Source organism: Venturia canescens, chromosome 5 (genome assembly GCF_019457755.1).
Source record: "Venturia canescens isolate UGA chromosome 5, ASM1945775v1, whole genome shotgun sequence".
Classification (NCBI taxonomy): Eukaryota; Metazoa; Arthropoda; class Insecta; order Hymenoptera; family Ichneumonidae; genus Venturia; species Venturia canescens.
In genome coordinates, this window is record NC_057425.1 from 11,073,699 (window position 1) to 11,096,073 (window position 22,375).

Sequence of the window (22,375 nt, forward strand, 5' to 3'; positions counted from 1 at the left end):
CGTCTCGTCGAGAGCTCAAAGCACACGGTTCACAGATGGGCTCTGGCTTGGGGGTCTAGCAAGAAACGCATTGCAACGCCATGTTTACAATGCCACAAGACTCAAGCTACTTATTACGATTTGTATGTAAAAGTGTGTGCGTGTGTTTGTACTTCACCGAGTGAAGAATTAAAGAGGCTAACACAGCGACGATCTTTCGCAACGAGGCGCGAGAGCGCAGGGTCCGGTAAATATATGTCTCTTGATGCCCGGCGTGTATGTACGAAAAAGGCATAAAACGAAAATGTTTGAATAGCGCCAAGGGGGAGAGAGAGAGAGAGAGAGCGAAGTGCAGAAAAGGTACGAGTCCGTGTTTCCTCGCTTGTGAAATCGCCCTTGGGAGTATATCGAAGGAACGATTAAATACAAAATTTTAATCCGGCGATTTTTTGCCTCGCTTCGAAGCTCCTCGCGATCGGCCGCGAATCGATTGGGATCGTTGTATATCGCGCGGCGCGTCGTTGTCGTTAGCTACATCGATCGAGCGAGAACGAGGAGAGTTAAATCGGTAAATCGAAATAAATAAAAGACGAGGAAAGAAAGGCGTACGCGAGCGGGAGTCCGGTACGCGAAATAATCCATCGCGCGCGCACGGAGACCTTTTTCCCCTCTCTCTTTCTTCGGAGAAGGGAAGAGAAAAGGCTTAAAAAACCGAGAGCGGTGCGGAGGGAGGAGAGAAAAAAGAAGAAAATCCGGGGAGCCAGGGAGGAAACTTAATCTACCAGAAAATATGCAATCTAGATAATAACAGAGTCGCGCTGGTGTGCATCAACGGGCGCGAGAGGTCATTATAGTCGTTATTAAACTTAAAATAACGTTTTAGCGTTTAATTAGATTCGTTCGTTGTATGCGAGCTGGCCGATGCGGTGGTGCATGCTCCGTGCGCGCGCGTGTGCGCCGTGTGTGGAATCGAGCGGGCTCTCATGCACGAGAGAGAAAATCGCAACGGTAGCATGCTCCGAGCGAAGCAAAAGTCATTTCACAATTACATCACGAAAATTGAGCCACTTTTTTTGCACGAAAGCTCAAGTTTTCGTGGACCGATCGACGCGGTTGAAACGCTCTTTTAAAAATCACTTGGACGCCACCTCGAGCCCGATAAAATTGGGGTAATCGATTGCGGAGCGGAATTCCGATTTACAAAAACGCGTCGAAATCCGCCCTCCGGAAATCGTGTAACGCAACCAATTTTGGATAATCAAATGTTTCCGCGAGCGATCACACCGAAAGCCCCTTTTGAGACTCATCCCGAATTAGCTGGACGCCGAATTCTAATCTCGACGGGGCGTTTACTGCCAAAATTAAATCGATTCTGAGAGCAACGAAATCCGAAGGCTCATAAGAAACAAGATTTTCGTGGCACGTCCGCTAAAGTCTCGGATGTCACCGGAGGCCTTTTTTCACGGTCTACGCTTTGTGCGCACATGTGCACTCGCCTTTTTCTTATTTTTCACATATATTTCTTTCGGCAAGAGATCGAGGCCCAGCGGGGTGTCGGATGAAGAGAGCGGAGGGGGTAAAGGTCCTCTGGGCCAGGAGGAAACGTCGAGCGCGCGGGGGGACCTCGGGGAAGCAGGTACGAGATGGGACCACCACCCATTTCAGGCAATATTCCTCGTGTGCGTCTATGTGTGCTTCGTGAGTGTAGGAGTTGCTTTTTTTTTTTTTCATATGACGAAGGTGAGCGCGGGTGCTCGAGAAACTGCGGAGATGAGGCCCCCAGGGGTATCGGTTTACTTCTGCTTCTACGTTACTGTTGCGTTATTTCTCTCCGTTATTTTAGTACTTATTTTCAGCAACGTTGCCGAATTTCGTGGCAACAGTGAAATTCGAAAATTTCGAATTCTGGGGTATATTGCCAATTCGAGAAAAACAGTTTTGTGCTCGTTGGATTCGAAAGCGATAACTCGAAATAGCAGGAATCGAGAAAGGATGCATTTTGTGAAGAATTTGATGAAACGAATATGTAACGTTCCGGGTCCGGGTTCACTTTTCTATTTACACGTGTCCGAAAGTGAATGCGCGCGCATTATTCAGGATTTAACGAGTGTCAGGAATGAAGAAAGCGTGCGGCCGAGGGTATGATAAATTCGGGTTTAAATAATGAAAAATCGCGAAACAAGATTTTTCGAGTTTGGAGAGGCGCGAGGTCCTTCCGCGTCCTGAAAACGATCCGAGCGTGTGCGCTCGGAGGAGCAGCGCACCGAACACAGCGAGGCAGAGACTCACCGTGTCGCGGTAATCCGACTCCGGACACGTCGGTGGTCCGAGAGAGAAAGAGAGCGGAGGAGGAACGCGATCCGGTTGCACGCTCACGAAGAACGCGACGCGACGAGGAGGAGAAGCAACGACCAAGATATAGAATGGCTTCCAGGAATTTTAGTGAAATTCATAAACGAGATGATGGGCAGCAGCGAGAGGAGGCGAGTCCCGAGATATAAAGAATGAGAAAGAAGAGGCGCGAGAGCAGGCCGAAGAATGAAAGGAAGGAGACCGAAAGAGCGGGCTTGAAAATTCAAAATCCGCTAGAAATCAAGTCAAATTTTGTCGATGTTTTTGGCCACTGTTGTTCTCGAGTCTCCACAATAATTTGACGCGAGTCCGGAAATTCTTGCGGTTGGTTGTCCGGCCCCCTGATCCGTGGCGAGAGTCTCGTTCCGCGGAGATTTTATGATTTTATATTGTCTTTGTGTTTCCGCGAGGCGGATGCTAGTCGTTTTAGACCGCGGGGAGGTGAACGAGCGCGATCGAAGAAGGAAAACCAGGAAGAGGATTCGAACATTGTGCATATAGATGGAAATAAAGAGTCCTCGCTCGTCCCGTGGCCGCTCGTTCGATCCGCACTTTTTGCCGGAGGGAACGCGAGGGAGCAACGTGTTTATCGTCGTAGCCGTCGCATCTGCCCGGAGGGGAGGAAATAAAATGGTGGAAATAGTACGATCGGTTGATAGTCCGGTGGCCGTGATTGCGCCATGTGGCGAGTAGAGAAGGGCGAGAAAAAAGTGTGAAAAGGGATTGCGCAGAGACGGCGGTGGCCGCAGGAGGAGAGCTCCCGAGAAGGGTAGAAAAAAAGGAGGAAAATATGAGACGGAGATGAAACGAGCTTGGTATGAGTTAGGAGCGTTGCTGAAATTGCGCGATCAGTGCCAACGGCGAGAGGCGATCGAGGGCGAGAATAGTCAAAGAGGAAGAGCCGAGCGCGAGCCCCGGGAGCGTTAATTATACGGAGTAATCGTTAATAACCGATCGAGCAGAACTTGTTGCCAACGCTTTTTTTTCTCGTCTCTTTTGATCTTCCTCGATGTGAGCCCGGTCCCGCAGGATCGACGGGACGCGCGCGCGTGTAACTCGGTGGTCGGGAAACCAACGAGATATAAATGCGAACGGGATAGTCCCCATGGGCGAAAAGAGCAACGAGAATGGCGCAGCCGCGATACATTAGTAGGCGAGCGGACCGTTCGAAAGCGCGTGCAAAAAAGAGGAGCGCAAATGGGAGCGCAATTGGCTACTATTTCATCGCCGGTAGCCGGGTGTGTGGTGGTGCTCACGGGGAGATAAATATTTTTGTCGTTCGTTGCGATACGGCAACGAGTCCATTTCGAGTCCGGCACGCACCGAGCGTATCTTATTCGAGGGGAAATGAAAATGCGAAAATTCAAAAGCACTTGTCGTTCGTTACGAATCGCGCGCGCGCGCGCGGGAGCAACGACTCGTTATTTTCCTCTTGCGGGAGACTTCAAGGACCGATTTAACTTCACGGTTTCAAGGTGTTTTTCGAGCTCCGTCATTTAAGTACGAGTTTCGACTTTTCTTTTTCTATAAATTTCTCATTTTATATTCATTTTTAGAAAACTTTATAAAGTTTTGTGAAAATTTATGAAGAATTTACGAATTCTCGTTCATTTATTTTCAAGCGAGCTCATTTTCGATATTTCTACAATCCCACGCTCACGGGTTCGTCGCAATCAGCGAAAGTGAGCGAGCCTAAAGTTTTGGCAAAGGGACAAGGGTCAGATCTCAGGAGATAGGCACGCCCTGCGTGTGGCAAAAACCTTTCGAATATGTCGAGATACATGGATTTCGCAGTTTTCGCTCGTATCGTTTGGCTCATTCTCGTTTCGTAACTAAGCTTGCCAGGATAAAGAGAGTCCCACGCGGAGGGGAAGAGGCGGAAGGGCGAACGTCGACGACGTCAAAGTCCGAGGGAAAAAAGTTTAGATGCGTCTCCCTTCGTAAATGCGCTTATAATTACACTCCTTTGAATCTCTGCCCCGTCCGTGCTTTTCTCTTTCTCTCGCATTGGCGGATCTTTCGCGTGATCTGACACTCGATCCGCGCACCGTCTGGTAGTCTCGCGGTCCAGAGGCCGAGGCGAGGAGCAGGAGGAAGCGAGAGCGGGAGAAGCCACGCGGTGGACCATTCGAGGGAGACGTTTGTCCATGAGAGATGTCTATATAGCAATAATGCGAATAAACGTACATAAATGTACGCGAAAAGAGCCCGGGCTCGTAGTCGTGAGAGACTCTCATCTCCGTCGTCCTTTTTTCTTCCTTCATTTTTCTCTCTTTCGCAGATGCTTACGGAGATGGTTAATGCGAGTAGGAAGTGAACGATAAGATGGAAGATGCTTACGTACGGACTGCCGTTTGCAGCGGCCTCGTGTTAGAATACACGTGAGGCTTTAACACGAGCATTCGGTGAGAGGGAGACGTATGTGAAGCAAGTAGAACGAGACGAAAATAAGAAAGAAGGAAAAGTCAAAGGGAGAAGAGAAGCGAGGAGAGGCAAACGAAAGTCGCGCCACAAAAGAAACGCTTCCGATTATTAATGAAGTGTCTTTGTCCGGTACGAAAGAGGCATTAAGAACGCCGATGGATGCGAGGAAAGAATAAAACGAAATAGAAAAAAAAGGAAACGTGCGAGTAAGCCGCGCCATTTCAATGCTGCGCGAGAACGTTAATGTATCGGTGCGCGTAATATTAAAGCCCGCAGCTTGCGGTACGGACAATCCCTGTTTTATTTATTATCGGAAGCACCCGAAAGAGAGTGCCTCCGATGAAAAGGATTTACTCCGAACTATTATCACATTCCCGGACTCTCATATCGTTACGTTATTTTTTCATTCTTCTTTCTCTCTTTTCCGCGTTCTTGTTCTGGCTTTTTGTACATTTTATATTTTCAATACTCTCGTTCCCCGGGTGCGCGCGCTTCACTCCAATTTTCATCCATCAAGACTCCCCGCATACGGGCACGAAGAGCAATAAACAATGAAAAACTGCGACGAGAGCTCGCCAGAATTAAAAGAAAACATTAAATCGACGTTATTTTTTAAGAGTTCGCGCTGCTTTCACGACTCTCATTGTTTCGGGACGCAATTCACGAGATAATTGAAGAAAAACAACACCCCAGAATCGGTGCATCGATTCTTTCAAGGGGGCAGTTACTATTTTTTTGCTCACTTCCTCTCAAACACCGAGTTCTCTTCCGAGATAGCCAGACATTTTTTTAGATAGTGAACCAAGAGGCTGGCCGAGGAAAAAAGAGCGGAGAGATGAACTTTCGAGATAATTGGAATAAAAAGCGAGGCTTTTGCTGATGGAACGAAAAGAGAAGACGCGAAGAAAACGCGGAGAGCGAATGACAACGATTACGAGAGTTGAACGCGCGCGCGTGAGTTTGCCTGTGACTCGTGCATCTATGCGCGAGATGAAAGAAGCGAAGAGACGCGAATAAGAAAAAAAAACTAAGGAGAGGGGAACAGTCTGGTTATTAAGGGTCGTCCGGTACCCCGGGGGAGCTTGCAATCGCGACTCGGTGTCCCGGGGCACGAGATTACTTGACGATGATAATAACGATCTCGAACTGACCGCTGGCAACGACATTTTCTCTCTTCCTCCCAGTCTCAACGTCGTTCTCTCCCAATTTCTTTTTATTTTTCTTTTTTTTTTCACTTTCATTTCGTCTTTTAAATGCTTTTATTTATGCAACAACTCCGACAACTGCGATCTTGATTCTCGTGTACATACGAGAGTCTCGTTCCCTCTTTTTCTATCAATTTTTTCTCTTTCTCACTCCCTCGTTCTCCTTGTTTCAGTCCCTCGAGCGTATACTCGCGAATCTGTCTCGCAGCTTACACGCAGCAGCACGACACATCGACAGATATAAATATAAGGAAAAACGATGGAAAAAAACGAGAGCAATGGAAGCAAACGCTCATTCGTCAGCTCCAGATTAATATCTTTCGACGGTTGATTTTTTCATCGAAGCTTTCCCTCCCGTGAGAGAACGAGACTCGAGTCATTCCGGGTGAGAAAGAGAGAAAACGATTTCGATTACTTTTTTATTACGGTCGATTTGCAATGAGTCGAAGGAACGAAATGCGCACACGTGTGCACCTTCCTACCCTCGATAATTGTTGTCAAGGACGAGTCCTTTCCCCTTCCCCACAGATGAGTAATCTCGCCATTGTTCTCTCGAAGAAATTTCGCGGACATTTCAAACTAAAAGCGCGGGGCACGATACCGATCGTGATTTCTCTTTCATCGGCTGCTGCTGGCTACTACAAAAATGGAGCTCAGCCTCCAAACAATGCGACATTATTCACTTTTACCCTGCGAACTTCTCAGAGTGAATCAACCTTCGAAAAAATCCAACTGGCACTTTCGATTTCAGTGGAAAGATACGAAAATTAAAATTTTTTCTGTCACGCTCACTCCTCGAAATGAACAGAGTTACGATGAAATTGGGCGGCATTATATTTTCGTATTGTTCCAGAGATTAAGACGAAAGAGAAAATACCCCATAAAAGAGACTCCAAATCCCTTCATTCCAACTCGAGAAATTTTCAATTGAACTTACCTTGCTCGCACTCGTTGATATCCTCGGAGCAGTTGAGTCCTTTGTAGCCACTCGCGCAGGAGCAGGTGAAGGATCCATTGATGGGGCTCGTGTCACAAATGGCGCCCTGATGACAGGGGTTCGAGGTGCACGCGTCGTCGAGATGACAGAGAAGACCTGATAAGAAGAGAAAAGTGATTGTCAAGAGGCTGAACGAATTGAAAAATTTGTAAAAGCTACTATGGGAGCCAATCCGGCGAAAAATCAAGTCGCCACAGCCTTCGAAAGTTGCTGAAATTTCCAATTATCGTTGTGTCGGGACACTGCGATTGGAAAAAACGAGAGGATCGATCGAGATAAATCGCAGCATATTTTCTAGGACACCGGTATCGTCCTTGCTCAGGAAATATCAACAGCAGATATACACGCATATATATGGACTCCATAAAATCCAAACATGGTCCGGATTGTCTCGATCCAAAGAAGGTAAGATCGCTCGGCGAGAGTGCGACGAGAAACCGAGGGAATTCTCGACACTCAGCGTCCGTGCTCATTTATACGGTGAAACGCACGAATACGAACCGATACAGAGGGAGAGAGAGGAGGCAAAACACACGCCGCGTCTCCTCCGCTACCCTTATTCCCCATTATATAGCACAGCACAGACTTATTATAGTTTATCGCGATGTAGGTCTCTTCCTTTCTCGCTGAGGAGAACCGATTTTTTCCAGCGTCGAATAAACGCACGGACAAAGTGGGCCCCGACAAATTCACGTCTACGGATACGACGATAAATAACATGGGAATAAAGCTCTCGGTGTCTCGGTCTCCATTGCACCACCTTGAAAAATAGACGCTCCGCGAGTATGCCCGTTCGCTCCGAGCTGGTGAGCTCGTTGCATATCGTCATCGGTGCGAGCAAACGGGGTTCGAGATTATCGGGAAATTTCACGAAAACTCATTCTTTATAATCTTGAGCCAAATGAGTATAATTTCGAATCGTCGAATTCGCGTTGAAATCCCACTTTTTTCAGCGAATTAAAAATTAGGATGTTGCGAGGAAAAATTGTAGAAAATAATAAGAAAGAAACTATAATTGATCGCGGCCGGTATCGAAATACGATGAGACTTGAGATTCGAGCAAATGTGAAAAAATATTTTCTCTCAAAGCGAAGCTGAAAAAGGCTTCCGAGAATTGGGGTTAAATTCGACGCCGGTATACACCTGTCACCGCGATAGTCGTACGACCTCGGTTCGAATGACGAGATTGGTGTGAACGTAATAACGCGGAGACGAAAGAAAACTCGTTCCTCGACGAGAATCCGCGCGAGGCTCTGGTGCAAAGTCCGACGAGGCTTCGCCGCATGCGAGCGCGAATATGTCCATAAACTCTCCGCGTCGATCCTTCGGATTCGCGGTATATATGTCAGAAATAAGGAAGCTCGAGAGCGGAGGGGGAAAAGCGAAAAAGAAAGAAAACGGCGGGTGTACACCTGTGATGCGCTTTTGCGCGCACCTGTGCGTAACAAAGGTAACATCGTTGGGTAAACTTAACCGCCGGAAGATCGAGACGAAAGAGCCGCGACGTACGCCCTTTTGACTATCGAAACGGGGATTTATATCTGCGCGGAATTACGCGATAGCTGTTGCCTCTAATCGCGAAGGATCAAGCGGAGACACGCGGCGCGATTTATCTGCTCTTCTGCGCGCTATTCTCTCTTGACTTTGAATCGACGAGTGCTTCGCTTCCAGACTTGACGAATGCTCGTGTTCTTTATATACGCGGATCCGAGATACACGAGGACGCGTCAAAGACACAAGCAATAACACAGTCGCGAGAGCATGTTGGATAAAAAACTGCATGGGTTTTCTGTACTTTTACAAATGCGGCAACATATGGAAAAGTTTGATTCTCGATTTTTTTCACTCGTTCGAAAGACTTTTTTTCATTATGTGAATATTAACGAGATAATTGATTATTTATTATCGAGTATTTCGGGGTTATGTTCAAGGAATTTTGGTATCACAATTTTTGAGGTTGGCTCGCAATAGAAATTCGCATTTCGGGAAGCGTAAATTTGAGAATATTGAAACGAGACAGGTCGTTACAAACATTCATGCCCGGGGCCGCAGAAAAAATGATGGTTTTTCCACTCGTCGGTTCGTTCCGAATTCAGCGAGCTTTTACGACGGATTTATCACCGGTCGGAGGCTGGTCTGGGAGGTGCAAAAAAATGGAAACGAGGAGAGATTCGATGTCGAGAAATATCTCATGATTTATGAATCGGGCGGGAGCAAAAAGATGGAACAAATTGGAGTGGCGTTGAATCGAGTCGAGGATGAAGAAGAAAAAAGTGAACTTACCAGTTTTTCCGTAAGTGCACCGGCAGTAAAAACTGCCAACGCGATCGATGCAAGTAGCGCCGTTGAAGCAGGCAGCACCTGCGCAATCGTCGATGTTGATGCTGCAATCCGGTCCGGTCCAGCCGTTTACGCAAATGCAAGAATAACTGCCGTGCGAATTGGTGCATGTCGCGCCGTTGTGACACAGCGATGGCCGGACCGAGCACTCGTCAACGTCGAATTCGCACTGGGCGCCGGTAAACGCCGGTGGACAGAGGCACGAGTACTCGTTGACGCGGTCCATGCAGGTTGCGCCATTCTGGCAGAGATTCCCGGGGCAATCATCGATGTTTTCTTCGCAGTGTTCGCCTCGGAATCCTGCAAAGTAAGAAAAACAAAAAAACGACAAAAATTAGTCATTTCTAACGAGACTTTACGAAGTTCGTTTCATTCGGCGAGCTCATTCTTGGCCGCACGAGAGTTATAAAAACGAGTTAAATTTCATTCCTCGTTCCGTTATCAGCCGCGTGTATATATGCAAATATTCGAATAAAACGCGTTTTACCGCGGGGAGACGCCGGCGTATATATTATCGAGGTACTCGAGTGCCGATGAGAAACATGCATATCGATACGAAGAGAAACGAACAAATTGAAAGATAAAATGTTGCGAACAAACGTCATACGAAGACTGGAAACTCTCCGGGCGTAAGAGAAGCACGACTATTACAGCCGATAAAAAAGAATGTTGAAAAAAATCGTTTCTCAAAAGTTATTACAACTCGAATATTTTCTCGGCGAACCCCTAGAGTCTCGAGGGACTGATATTTTTCATTGAAAAATTATCAATAAAAACGTCGCTTTTTGGCAATGAAAAAATCAAATAATGCCCGCTGTGCTAAACCTGTTGGCGTCCGCGCGCGTTCGCGGACGCGTCGAACGTCTTTCCTCGCGACTTTTATACGCTACGTCTATAGACCATGGGAAAATAATATGGAGGGTGTATGGAGAACGTGATGAAATAAATGAGAAAGGAGAGGCGCCGGTTTGGTAAGATGAAAAATAAATGAAAAGAAAGAGAATGCCCAGATAAGCACGTAACCGAGGCAGCTTTAAACGGGTGGAGTCGCAGCGGATGCTTCACTGATGACTCTCGTTATGCAGCAGCGCCAATTATTATTATAAATATAAATGAAGGGAGGCGAGAGAATGGAGAAGATCGGGGATAATATTAAAACGCGGAACGTCATTAGGAAGAGCGTCGGCGAAATATGTTGGCTCGACGACTATTTCTCGAGTTCGATGATCCCGAATGATCTCGAATCCCGAGGATGAGACGATGAAATTTGCAGGAAACTTGAAAGAGTGCAAATAATTGACGAAGTTATCGAAACCGTGTGGGCAAAAAGTTCGGAAAGGATCTCGTCGGAGCGGAAAACGTGACGAAAGCCAGAAAATGAGGACGAGAGACACGCGGAAGATCGATTCTCCGTGTCGTCCGATCGATCCACTTCTTCCCTTCCGCTCCTATGCACACCAACTTGACATAAGAACAAATATTTAGAGACGGGACTAATGGATTTGCGATCGTGACCTTGCACGCTGCCACGTTTTGCGCGCACTTTTCTCCGGGCTCTTCAGCACTGTTGTTCCGGACTCGAATCGTTGCGCAACGAAGCGCTCGCTGAGCCTCCTCCGGATTCTCGATCAACCAAGAAACTCCGAGAGGTTCGATGAACTTGACTCGGACAACGATAGAGTATAACAACGGCAACGGAATGTTAAATTTGCCGAGCTCGCTGAGCCGAATCCACTGCGTTTTCTCCCATTCTTCTATCCCGTTCGCCAATTTCTTCGGAGTTTAACTCGTCCCGCGTTTTCCGCCACAAAATTCGTCAGTTTCTTCCCCCCGCTGCTGGGACGGAGCCCGCGAACAAACCCCGACAAAAAACTGCACCCAAGTTTGCAACGTTGGAGTACAAAGAAATAAACGAAAAGAGACATTCGTATGATAATTCACCAATTTTTGGTGAAACGAAATAGAAGAATTACTGGAATTAGTTACCAACTTTATCGCCACAACAAAAAAAATATTCGCACTCCGTTTAGGTTCGCTCGAGCCTGCGCATCGTGACACATAAACCAAAAATTCAGCATGAAAACCGAAGAAATCGAAGAAAATGTCAGAATAGAATATTTGCCCCTCGCAGGCGTAAGCTAGCCGCCCATTGGAGTGTATCTTCTTTGAGAAAGCCGTGCGATAAACAACTAGATTATAAATAAAAGGTACATGCTCGTGTCGAGGTGCACCGTATGTACACGTACAATAGAGGTTTAGAATACGGAGGGCGCGAGAGATAAGCGAGGAGCTGGCGTAATTAAGTGGCGATAAATTGGAGAAGCGGAGTTGGATAGTAGGCGGCAAAGCGCCATTTTATTCGACGTATTCGCCTGCTTCGTCCGGCTCTCTCTCCTCTCTCTCTCTCTCTCTCTCTCTCTCGCTGAATAAGGCATATCGATGAGTATTTCGCCGCTGAGTACTCTCCCGAGCAAACATCTTCTCTCGCGCTCTCGCTCTCGCTCTCGCTCGGCGCATCGGAGTCGCGAGACGTTGCTCGCGGAGTGTATTGGCTCGCTCTTGTACAACTTCGGTCGAAGGAGCGAGAGAGCCCTGTGGAACAGGCGATAATGTCCGGCTAATAGAAACTGTACGAGTCACTGGCACGCGAGTGTAATTCAGGTAACTCGAACATAAATGCTGGACCGACGTTCGCCCGTATAATAATAAGAAGGAGGAACATTATCTCGGCTCGGCTTTTCTAAGCCGAAGAGAGACCGTTGCTGCTGGGATCGGGCGAGAGCCCCAATGGATATCTGAATTAATGATCATTGTCCTGAGCCGCGGTGGGAGGCGGGGAGGAGGAAGAGGGGATTTATCGTACGAGGAAATGGGGAAAGAAAAATCGCGAGTTTCGCGGTTGGAAAATTGAGTGGAATTCGGACGAGAGAATTTTCGGAATTATGCGGATATAAAAGTGAGACGCGGAAATGAATTATCGTTGTCGCGCAAGCAATCGAGCCCCGATTCGTCAAACTTTCGTCCCTTTTGCACTCTCTTATCGCGAGCGGTCTCAGCAAAAATGGATGAGAATTTGAGCTATCGTAGCCCCGGAGGAAACAAGCTAACCGCAAAATTGCTGGAGGAACCTGATAACGCGAGTGGGTGTGCGTTATTGATAGGAAAAAGTCTCGTCGGGAGCAGACAGCCGATACATCGCCTCGCGCGCGCCGCTGTCACATGCTCCGGGGGGAAAACACGACTGTAAATTAACGTGAGAAAACGAGCGAAGCCATATTCGCCTGCATGGGCGAACAGATAAAGCGCTCGAGCACATGCACGATAACTCCGAAACGATACACCTTTAATGTGCCGATGCGTGGCGAAGCCACTTCCGGTTCACCCTTGCCCGTGCAGAATATACGCGTGCATGCGTGCTGGCAATTTTTCTTTCTCGATTAGAAAGCCGGAGAGGTCGAAGCGCTTTCGTTTTTTTCGCGACAACATTTTTACACTCGCGCACTCATTGTTTATAGAAACTGCTGAGATTTTCGACACTTTCATAGAAATCGAGGAATCGAGTCGGGAGAGCGAACACCGAGGCGATGCTGGCGACGTTGCCCCATCGGACGATAGAAAAAACTGGAAATGCTAACCGGCAATAATAATATAAGAAAATCTCGAAAGCGCGATTGTAGCGAAATGAATAATTTTTAGAAAATTCCCATAATCGTGTGTGTAGACGCTCTCGGTGAAACGACGAAGTGAACGTTGATTAGTTACCATTTTCGCACGCCGCAATTGTGTCGATATTCGATAATTAAAGCAGCTACTTTTTTGCATACTTTGCGCCTTCATTGTTGCCACGAATAATTAACGAGACTCGTTTCGCTTGCGCGCGAACCTTCCAGCTACTCGATTCCCGCGCTGGCAGTATGTTCACCCATTTTTCGCCTTGCGAAAAAGCGAGGGATTGTGTCGAGCCAATCGATTTATCGGCTCTCCAAACCAGCGCAGCGCCAATCCTAATTTTTTCATCGCAGACTTTTCCGGTATCAAAATTCCCAGGAGAATCGACTTCATATTTCACTCCTTCGAATTCCCCTAATCACCCTAAATCCCTGAATTCCGAGTGGAGAAAAAACTCTCCGTCATATTTCCATCATCAAAATGATACTCGAACAAACTCGAGGATAAATCGATAAACGTTCGTTCAAACAAAAGTGATCGTACACGGAAACAGCGGCGGGCGTGTCTGCGCACAGTTTCACCGACTATCGAGAGTACCAACGCTTTCAACGAACAGACAGATCGCGATTCTGCGCTCGTGTACTCGTTTCGCGATAGCCAAATAAATTGAACGTTACAGCGAAGCAGTTGAATAGATCGTCAAACTCTCAACGCTCGTTCGCGTTCCTCTTTCAATACTTTTACCGAGAGAGAGAGAGAGAGCTGCTCTCGCGACTCTCTTATCGTTTCGTATCAGCTGTTTGAGAGTGATGCATACCTGTGCTCATGAACGCGATAGTTAGCATCTAATGCCCGGCATAATTTATGTCCGATAGGGCGCCTTAACTATCGCGTATGAGGTTGTCCGAGCTCGTGTGTTGTTTCGTGCGGGTGCTCGCTCTCTGCACACGTATAAGTGAGCTTATGGTCAGTCATCTATGGAGAATGCCGTCTCTCGCGATCTACGCGCGGAGAGTAGCGAGAGGTCTGAGCATGTAGAGAAATGCACGGGGGTGTGGAGGAGCGCCGCGAACAGGATGACTCGAGGCGTGCATATCTCGTCGCTGTGTATAAGTTTAAAGCACTCGCTCGCTGCGAGACCAACTCCGTCGAGCCACGACGTTATTATGCTGCAGCCGAGCTTACTTATGAAAGAGTGACATTAATATTAACGCCCTCGGGCTGTTTTACTCGGGGCTTTTTCTCTCTGAGAGGGAGACAAAAACGGAGAATAATGAGGAAGGAAGAGACGAGGGGGAGAAGGGAAGGAAAATGTAACGCGATCGAATAAGTTGGGAGGGAAAAAGCGCGAGAAGAGTTTTTCGTACGAGTTTCGGTTTTTGGAGGTGGAATACCCTGGAAGCGTTAAGGTGGGCTGATTGGTCGAGGAAATCGGTGAGCGAGAAACGGTCGGAGGTATTTTTCGGTTGTTGGATAAACGGTGAGCGTGCACGAGAATTGATGGGACATCGCGAGGGGGGAGAATGTTCGTTAAATGTTGAAAGAAATTTGAACTGTTTGTCCGCTCACCGGATTAAAATGCGCGACAATTATCGAAGCATGCAGAGAATTTCGAGTCACGATCGGAACTGTGCTTTTCGAGAGATTCCTCTCGCTGAGAGTCTCCCGAGAAGGAAGAGAAAACATTAATTCTGGTTTTCTTCGTTCTTCTTTATCGAATGCAAGTTTAGAGAATTTTGTATTCAGTTTATTGGAAATTGTTGAAAGCGTCGTTAAAGATACACCGCGAAAAGGGACCACCCGGAAGCAGGCAAATAAAATCATTCATGAAATCTGAACATTTGGAGGGAAGAGGTCAGGGGAGGTTTCATAATGGAACGAATCTCAGAAAGGCATCGCTCTGCGAGGTATTTTTCATCGGGAGCTCGATCCTTCGGCGCGTATAATGAAGAATCGAGGATTTTTTCTTGTGCGCATAATTTTAAGGGTTCTTTCCGTGCTAGGAGAAGCTCTTGAGACTAAATCTGTCGTCGTCGTCGTCGTCGTCCTCGGAAACGACTGAATAAATCTTTGCGGCTACGAAATGTCGAAGGGGGTCGCGGGCCATGTACATCAATTTTTTGGGGCGCATAAATTAGTGAGCCTTTTTGTTGGTTCTTTTCGATTGGTTCCCCGATCGAGGGACTCGATGCTGTCGAAGCCTTCGTCGTTTCTACATGCCTCAAAACGCGCAAAGCCTCTAGTCGAAGCTTCGATTTCTGCAGCAGGAGAGTCATGAAAAGAAAGGAAAGAAAAACGCGAATTCTCGATCAAGAACTACCGCGAGGCGAGGGAGCGCGCGCGCGCCTTTGTATTTACCGCGCTCGCGCGAATCTCTTTGACTCTCTCGTACCGAGACCAATCGATTCCCGTTAATGTCGATACAGCCCGCGCGAAAAATTCAAAAGCCATTTATCGTTACCGTCCTCACACTTTTTGCCCAGCACTATTTGCACTCGAGCAACATATTTCCTCGATAATTAACTTTTTCTCTATCCTTTTATCCGCGCCAGTTTTGTTTTAATCAGCTCCCTCCCACCGCGAGAAGCTTGCAGTGAATTTCAAGAGGGAGCTCAACCTTTCGCAGATTCCACGCGCCGTCGAAGGGCTCGTATCGAGCCTCAACTGAAGCCACTAGAATTTTCCGTTTTTCGAATAACAACGATTCAGGACGAAATTGGTTAGCGCCCATTTCTAAAAAAATTCACAATCAATCACGAACCGATAAAAAAAAAATATTCGTTTGCATAAGTTTTCGAATTTCTGCGCGCCCTATCCCAGAGGAAATGAACGGCAGTGAATTAACTTGTTTTTCAGAAATGCCTGAACCTTGTGAATCGGTGAATACGAAATGACGATTAAGTTTTGATGAGTTTTGAGAGAGTCTCCGGGTCTCGGGGACACGAATTCTTCGATGGGATTCTGTGGTGACGCGAGAGAGTAAAAGCGTGGGTAAGATCGAAAGCCGAAGGAATAATAAGGAAGGAGGACGAAGAAGGGTCCATAGGAAGGTCCCGCTAATAATGCGTACGCTGATTTCCATAAGCTACGGTCCTCTTGGTTTCTCGGAACCCTTCTTCCTCCGTACTTCACGTGATCCGCGCCACGTTCCCTCGCGCTCTCTCTCTCTCCTTTCTTTCCTTTCGCGTATTTTTTTCTCTCAACCTGGCGACTGCGCGAGCTCCGTCGGCGAAGGGAGTTTCGCGTTTCGGCGTCGAGAGGACCGGGAATAACAACATACGGCAGCAAGAAGAAAGAAACGCGGCGAAGGAGCAAGAAAACGATAAAAAAAAGAGGCTGCGGGAGCGGGAGGAGGGTGAAACCGGAGGGCGAAACAGCCCGATACTTTGGGAGGAGGGAATAAAACGCGAGGACAGCATCGAGAACGACTACAACTTTGTCTGTGAGGATGTTGCTCGTTTCACGAAATATGTAATTTATGAGTCTACGCAGTCTCGGACACAATGGACCGCACACACAACATGCATATTTTATTTTCACGCCGGAGAGCGATTGTTAAAGAAAAAATTGCCAGCACCTCGCGTATTCGGCATAATTGAATATTAAACCGCAGCGTTACATTTGTGCAAAAGGCGATGCGAATGCCGGCTCCAGGGGCTTTCTCACTTAATTCCCACTCTCGAACGTGCGTCAATGTCGTTCGACAAAGAGAGTACTTGGTAGCCCTTCATTTATCCGGTTTTCGTGAATATTAAATTCGGTAAAAAGAGCTCGGCATCGCGCCTTTTTCCGCGCTCGTATGTTTTGCTCCGAGCCGAAAGCGATTAGGCGGAACGAGCCCTTCGATGGCTTCTGCCCTTTCCGGAAGGGATGCACCGCGTTTCCGAGCGAATACTTCCGGACTCTCGCAGCTCCGACAATCCTTTCAAAAGCGAACTCAAGTATCGTGGCTTCCCCTGCGAGGAAGCGGGCCAACGAGTATTCAATTTCACTCGTGTCAACATTCGCATGGGCAAAAACAATCTCAAATCACCCGCCCGAGAACCTCCGTTCCCCTGTATTTTCCCTATCGCAATTAGTCTCCCAGCAATGTTTATTTCATACATGCCGTCGTCGTGAAAAGCCCGCAACGATATGCTCGAGAATTTCGAGAATCGCGTCGTCGAAAGGTCGCGCGAGGATGGAACATTCGGGTGGAAAAAGTGCGACGAGAGAAAAGAAGAGATGAGGCGAGCGGGGCGGGGGGAGCGTACAGGGTTTTTGGATGTCGTCCGCCGAATATCCCGTTGCCCTTTTTTCCTCCGCGGCTATAGCGGCGGCGCACACACGGGCGCCTTTCTCTCGCTCTCTTTCGTCCGCATAGTGTTGAGCGCCTGTCTCTAAGCTCCACGCGGGCCCAGGGATAAACATCGCCAGCAAAACTGCGAGGCACGAGAGAGTGGGGAAAAAGGGAGCGAGAGAAACTCGGAGACTGCGCGAGCGTCGGAGAGGGATGGACGGAGGTAAAAAGAGAGAGAATATGGAGGAGCATATACAGAGTCCATTATCGCGTGCTCTTTCTCTCGCGGGCGCTCTGGATAAAGCTGAAAGGCGCAGAGGGGACTGGAATCGAGACGGGGCAACACAGCCTCAGCCTCGCCGTACGTGTGCGTTCGCGGGTTCTCTCCTTCACCGGCATGGAGCCCCTCTCCGGAGCACTCGAGAACGTCGTCGCTGAGGTGTGGCAACGTTGCGAGAGCGGGTGTGCGTCCCGAGGGGCCTCACTCCGTGCGGTGGGGACTGTGGGAAAATTCTCATGCCGCCGAGCACGGGAACCAGTGACTATCAACCCCGGAACATAGCAGGAAACTCGTGCGGTGCATACGCGCATTTATGTATTACGAATAGAGATCGGAGTCACTTGTATTTTTGGCCACTGGCAAAAGTTCCGTGGACCGAGGATGGCTTGGACTTTGATTGGGCAAACTGAGCGATCGGTTTGTTCAGTAGAATCAATATTTTTTGGTGGATTCACAGGAAAGTTGGATATAAACAAGGAAAACTCGTCGTCGATTCCCTTTCACGGTCGTTCATCGCGGAGAGAACGGTGCACTCGGAAGAGACTTTTTTTTCTGATTTTCCTGCAGTTTTTCCTCGTCGACCAGTCCCGCCTCTTTGAGCTCGTATCGATTGAATTCGAGTGAGAATCCCTGAGGCCCGGTCGACTTCGATCGAAGGCCCGAGCAAGTACGAGGAGGATGAAGGTTAACTGCGGACCCGTGCGGGGCTACCCCACCAAAAAACGGAGTCAAGGCACCGGGTGGCCACGCGGTCTTCGCCACGGGGGTGCGCGCAAGGAAAAATCATTTGGCTGTTGGCTTCCGCGAACACATTCGAGTTCCTGGCTCACGTACGTGTGCCTCGGGCAAACGTAACAAAATCGTTCGATCAACGCCGGGCAATATGTTCGAGGTGGCGATGAAGACGCGAAGCTTCGAGAGAGCAAGAGACTGCGAGAGCCGGGGATAAAGTGGGTCTAATGCACACAAATGTCTCTACATGCGCGCAGGTTTACAATGAGCGTTGGTCAGCCGGAGACCGTGCAAGGGAGAACGAGCCTCGAGCTCTCTCTAATGATTCAATCGTGTCTCAACCTTTCCATCCTCAAAGCGAGCCCTCGCAGGTCGTTAGAAAATCTTATCCTTATTCTTTTAATCCAATTGCGCTGACTCATCGTCGTCAGTGAGTTTTGACTCCGGTACTTTGGTATGCGGATAAATATTGTGTCTGTACCGTCATATCGTCAACAGTCTCAAAGTCCTTGAGATTAGAATGAGAAAAGCTGGGAATGATGCGGAAATAGGTCTGTACTGGGTCGTGGAATTCACTTATCCAAATGATTCTATCGGTGAAACGAATCGACTCGGATTGTTTACCGTCGTCGATTACCAGCTCGGAATGTCAATGCGACGAATAAAAATGTAAGCGAAACGCTCGGCCCGCGGTCGGTGCGTAACGGCGGGGAGGGTTACGAATCGAAATGTTATGATTTCTGGTAACTCGGGACGCGCCGGATTACGGTACACGTGTCCGATGTTTTTAGAGATAAAATAATTCGGAGCGGCGCGGTCATTTGCAGAGAGCGAGCCGAAACGCACGCGTCAAAGGTCCGGACAACGAGATCATTGAGCAGCGCGAGGCCTGCCGGAGAGATGGATTATTATTAGTGCGCCGCGACACACTCGAGTGGAAGGAGAAAAGGAGAAAGAGACGCGCGAGCGCACGCACGCACGCACGCACACGCGGGCGGACAGAGATTCGCGCGCGTCTATGTGGGAATGCGAGTGTAGTACAAATATCTGGATCTGATCCGGAATGGGGGGCCGAGGAAGGAGGTCTGCGGTGTCTGCATTCTTGAGAGTATCGGAGGCCTCTCGGGGCGATCGGCAACTTCGTTCCCCGATCTCGTATGTCCATTTATGGAATAATTATTTGAAGGCTCTCGCGCGTGGTCGGGCGTACGGACGCGAGCGAGCGATTTAACCCCTCGTTAGAGCCGGCTAATGGTCCGAATGTGCGCGCGAGAAATCTTTACGAAATCGCATGGAGCCGCGCGGTGCAGTCGAGGGAGATAAGGAAGGGGAATATGAGTGAGGATATAAAGAGTAATGAGGATAAACGAGGAGACAAATGATGAAAAAGAGCTGCGGCTATAACCGGATCGTAATAGAATTCGATTGCTGCTTCGGACGTTTCTCTAAACGTTCCGTGTGAAACGAAACGCTTTGTATGAGATAATTCGCCTGTGAAAAAGGCTCTCGCGGCGTCGGGAAGCTGGAGCTCGCGGGCGCATTCGAAGGGAATTTCATTCGACTTTGCGGAGAGTCTCTCGCGGGATGTGCGCGTGTACGTGCGTGAGCCAACGCGCGGGAAATAAGTCTCATCGCGATAGCGTCGTGGCTCGTTTGTCCAAATAATTTGTGAATCTTTCTTGGCGGGCTTCCTCCCGCGTTCGTTGCGGGCATTTCTCGTTGCGGAGAGTATACGCGCCGCGTTTGAACACAATCCGAGTGAACGGAGGAAATCGCGGTAGCGTTGGACAGGTGTCGGTAGAGCGACTCGAAAGTCCTCGGGACGTTAGCCCGGCGCGAGCAAGAGGGAGCTTCACCGGGCGCGAGGATTCACTGACTGAAGGAAGAAAGAGAGCGAGGAACGAGGACGCGGCGAGGGGGGCCGGAGAACGCGGGTGAACCGGGGGTCGAGCGAGGCAAGCGCTATCGGGCCTGATGATCGCGCACACGCGTGAACGTCGCTTATAACGCAGCGATGTTAGCAGAGGACGCGACAAGCCCGGCGAGAGCGAAAGCGAGAGCTATCCTGAAGGAGGAGTCCTCTCGAGAAATCGGGAGTGCTCGCGCAACGGGGGAACGCGAAATAAAAACAATGAAAAATCTTCAAGAGGCTAACCCCGGAGAAGGGAAAAAGAGAAACGAGACTCGGCGCGATAAAGGACTGGATTGTACGCTTGTGTTTGTCTTGTTTTCGAGCGCGGTGTGCTATTGCGTTAGTTGGTTCGTTGCGGAGAGAGAATTTCGTCGTCTCGTTATCTCTCACGTATAAGAAGAAGGACGCGGCCGAGGAGGAGCCACGAGTGTTTCAAGAGCGAGTGAAGCTCTCTATAAGTTTCTCTTGTACGAGCATAAATGCATCCTTGTATTCCGAGACCTCTTAACACGAGTCGCTTTTTAAAAAAACGCCCAGCAACTCACAGCCATTCATAGGCCGCGCATACATCTGTAGGTACGAGGCACACAACGGGCTTCAAAAGACTCGCTCGCTCGCTCGCTCTCTCTCTCTCTCTCCGGGCCCGCGCAACGATAAGCGTAATTTGAATGGGTAATGGCCTCACCAGGAACGAAAGAGGGGCCGAGGCTCTCTCGTGTGTCTACGTGTACACGGTGGAAAAGAATACTGGGAAAAAGGTGGGTCCTACGCGGTTAATGACGAAAAGAAGACCAGGACCGATGGGCCCGACGAGATGCCCGGGGTTGAAGGATTTCGGTCTGCTCGCGCGCGCGGGTTCAATACCGCAAACTCTGCTCACAGTCCCCTTACAATCTGACAGCGATGATTGTCGTTCGAGTTCTCGGAGCTCTCTCGCATCGAGTCCCGCGCGGACCGAATGGACGAGCTGATAGGCCAGCGTTTTTTTTATATTCTCTTTTAGAGATACGACGAGGAGACCTTCCGAAATGGACATTCCGGAGGGAGAGTGCTGGAAAGTTTTAGCTAGAAGTGTGGACGCGTCGAAGGCTTAGGGGAACCAGCACGGGAGCCTCGTTTTTATAGTAAATTGATTTTTAACCCGTAGAAGGCGAATTCGGGAGGTTTCTCGATGGATGAAATATCAGACATTGATGTGACGTTAACCAGGATATTTTGGGATAAGTGAAAAATGTCTTTTTGGCGAATTAGCTGAGGCGAGGCGCACGGGGGAGCCCGAAATAATCCAAGAGTGGAGCAGGCCCCCGAAACGCCGGAGAATAAAGGCCCGCTCGTCTCGCAGGGCGAAAGTATGCGGGGATCGCGAGCAGAAGAGCTCTCAGCCAACAGGTATAAGACAATCAACAGGTTGTTTCGCATGCCGGCCGTCTGGAAGGCACGCCGTTCGGCCCGGCCGTTTCAGAGGATGCCTTGACCGCGCGGCGGCTCTCCGGTGTCTACAGCTCCGCGTGTTTTGTGCCTCTCGTTTGTTTTCTCCGTCATTCGGCTCTAGTGTCCATTCGAGCCAGCCCCGTTCCTCCTTTTTGTAGCGATTCTTCTCGCGCGCGCGAGAAGCAGGAAAAAGGAGGAAAGAACGAATGAGGATTCCACCGGGGCCCTAAGAACTCGGCAAGGGAGCGGCGAACACGAGCGAGAGAGAGAGAGAGAGAGAAAGAGAGAGCGCTCAAGGAAGAAAAACCAACCAACATTTCTCGGGCCCCGCGAACCCTGCTATTTCTAAACGCTCCGGTTCAAAGACACCAGCATATTTTCAGGATTCTCCCGGACACAAATGGCCGGGGGTATACAAGCCTCAAAAATCAATGATACGTGATAATTGGGAAAACGAGTGTGCCGAGCAAGGTTCGGCCTCCGGTGACTCGGCTCTGAAATAAAGAAGCGGGTGCGTCCACGGTCCAACTTACTTTCGTTTCCTTAATCTCGAGATTATGACAAATGCCAAGGCACAGAAGGCCGGTGACTCGACCTCAGACTCCCAAGAACTCGATTTCTGTTCTTCGATGATACTTCGTGTTCCCTCCTTCAAGGGAGCTTTATATACCTATTCATGTGGTCACTCTTTTAATTCTTTGGAGTGCACACGTATTGCTCTCCTAGCGATACGGACACGTATCGCCGCTCACCGTCTCTCTTCCTCGTCCGAGCA

At 48.9% G+C, this 22,375-nt stretch overlaps 1 protein-coding gene across 2 annotated transcripts in view; it reads right to left on the bottom strand.

Annotated features, from left to right (window-relative positions):
- The window catches only part of N (neurogenic locus Notch protein), a 186,785-nt gene that overhangs the window by 50,476 nt on the left and 113,934 nt on the right, over window positions 1–22,375 (bottom strand). For both annotated transcript variants that reach the window (XM_043420223.1, XM_043420222.1), the window contains exons 6-7: window positions 9,241–9,597; window positions 6,898–7,053 (exon numbers count right to left, since the gene is read on the bottom strand). In XM_043420223.1, coding sequence (XP_043276158.1) covers window positions 6,898–7,053; window positions 9,241–9,597 — 513 coding nt within the window. The remainder of the gene's footprint in view (window positions 1–6,897; window positions 7,054–9,240; window positions 9,598–22,375) is intronic.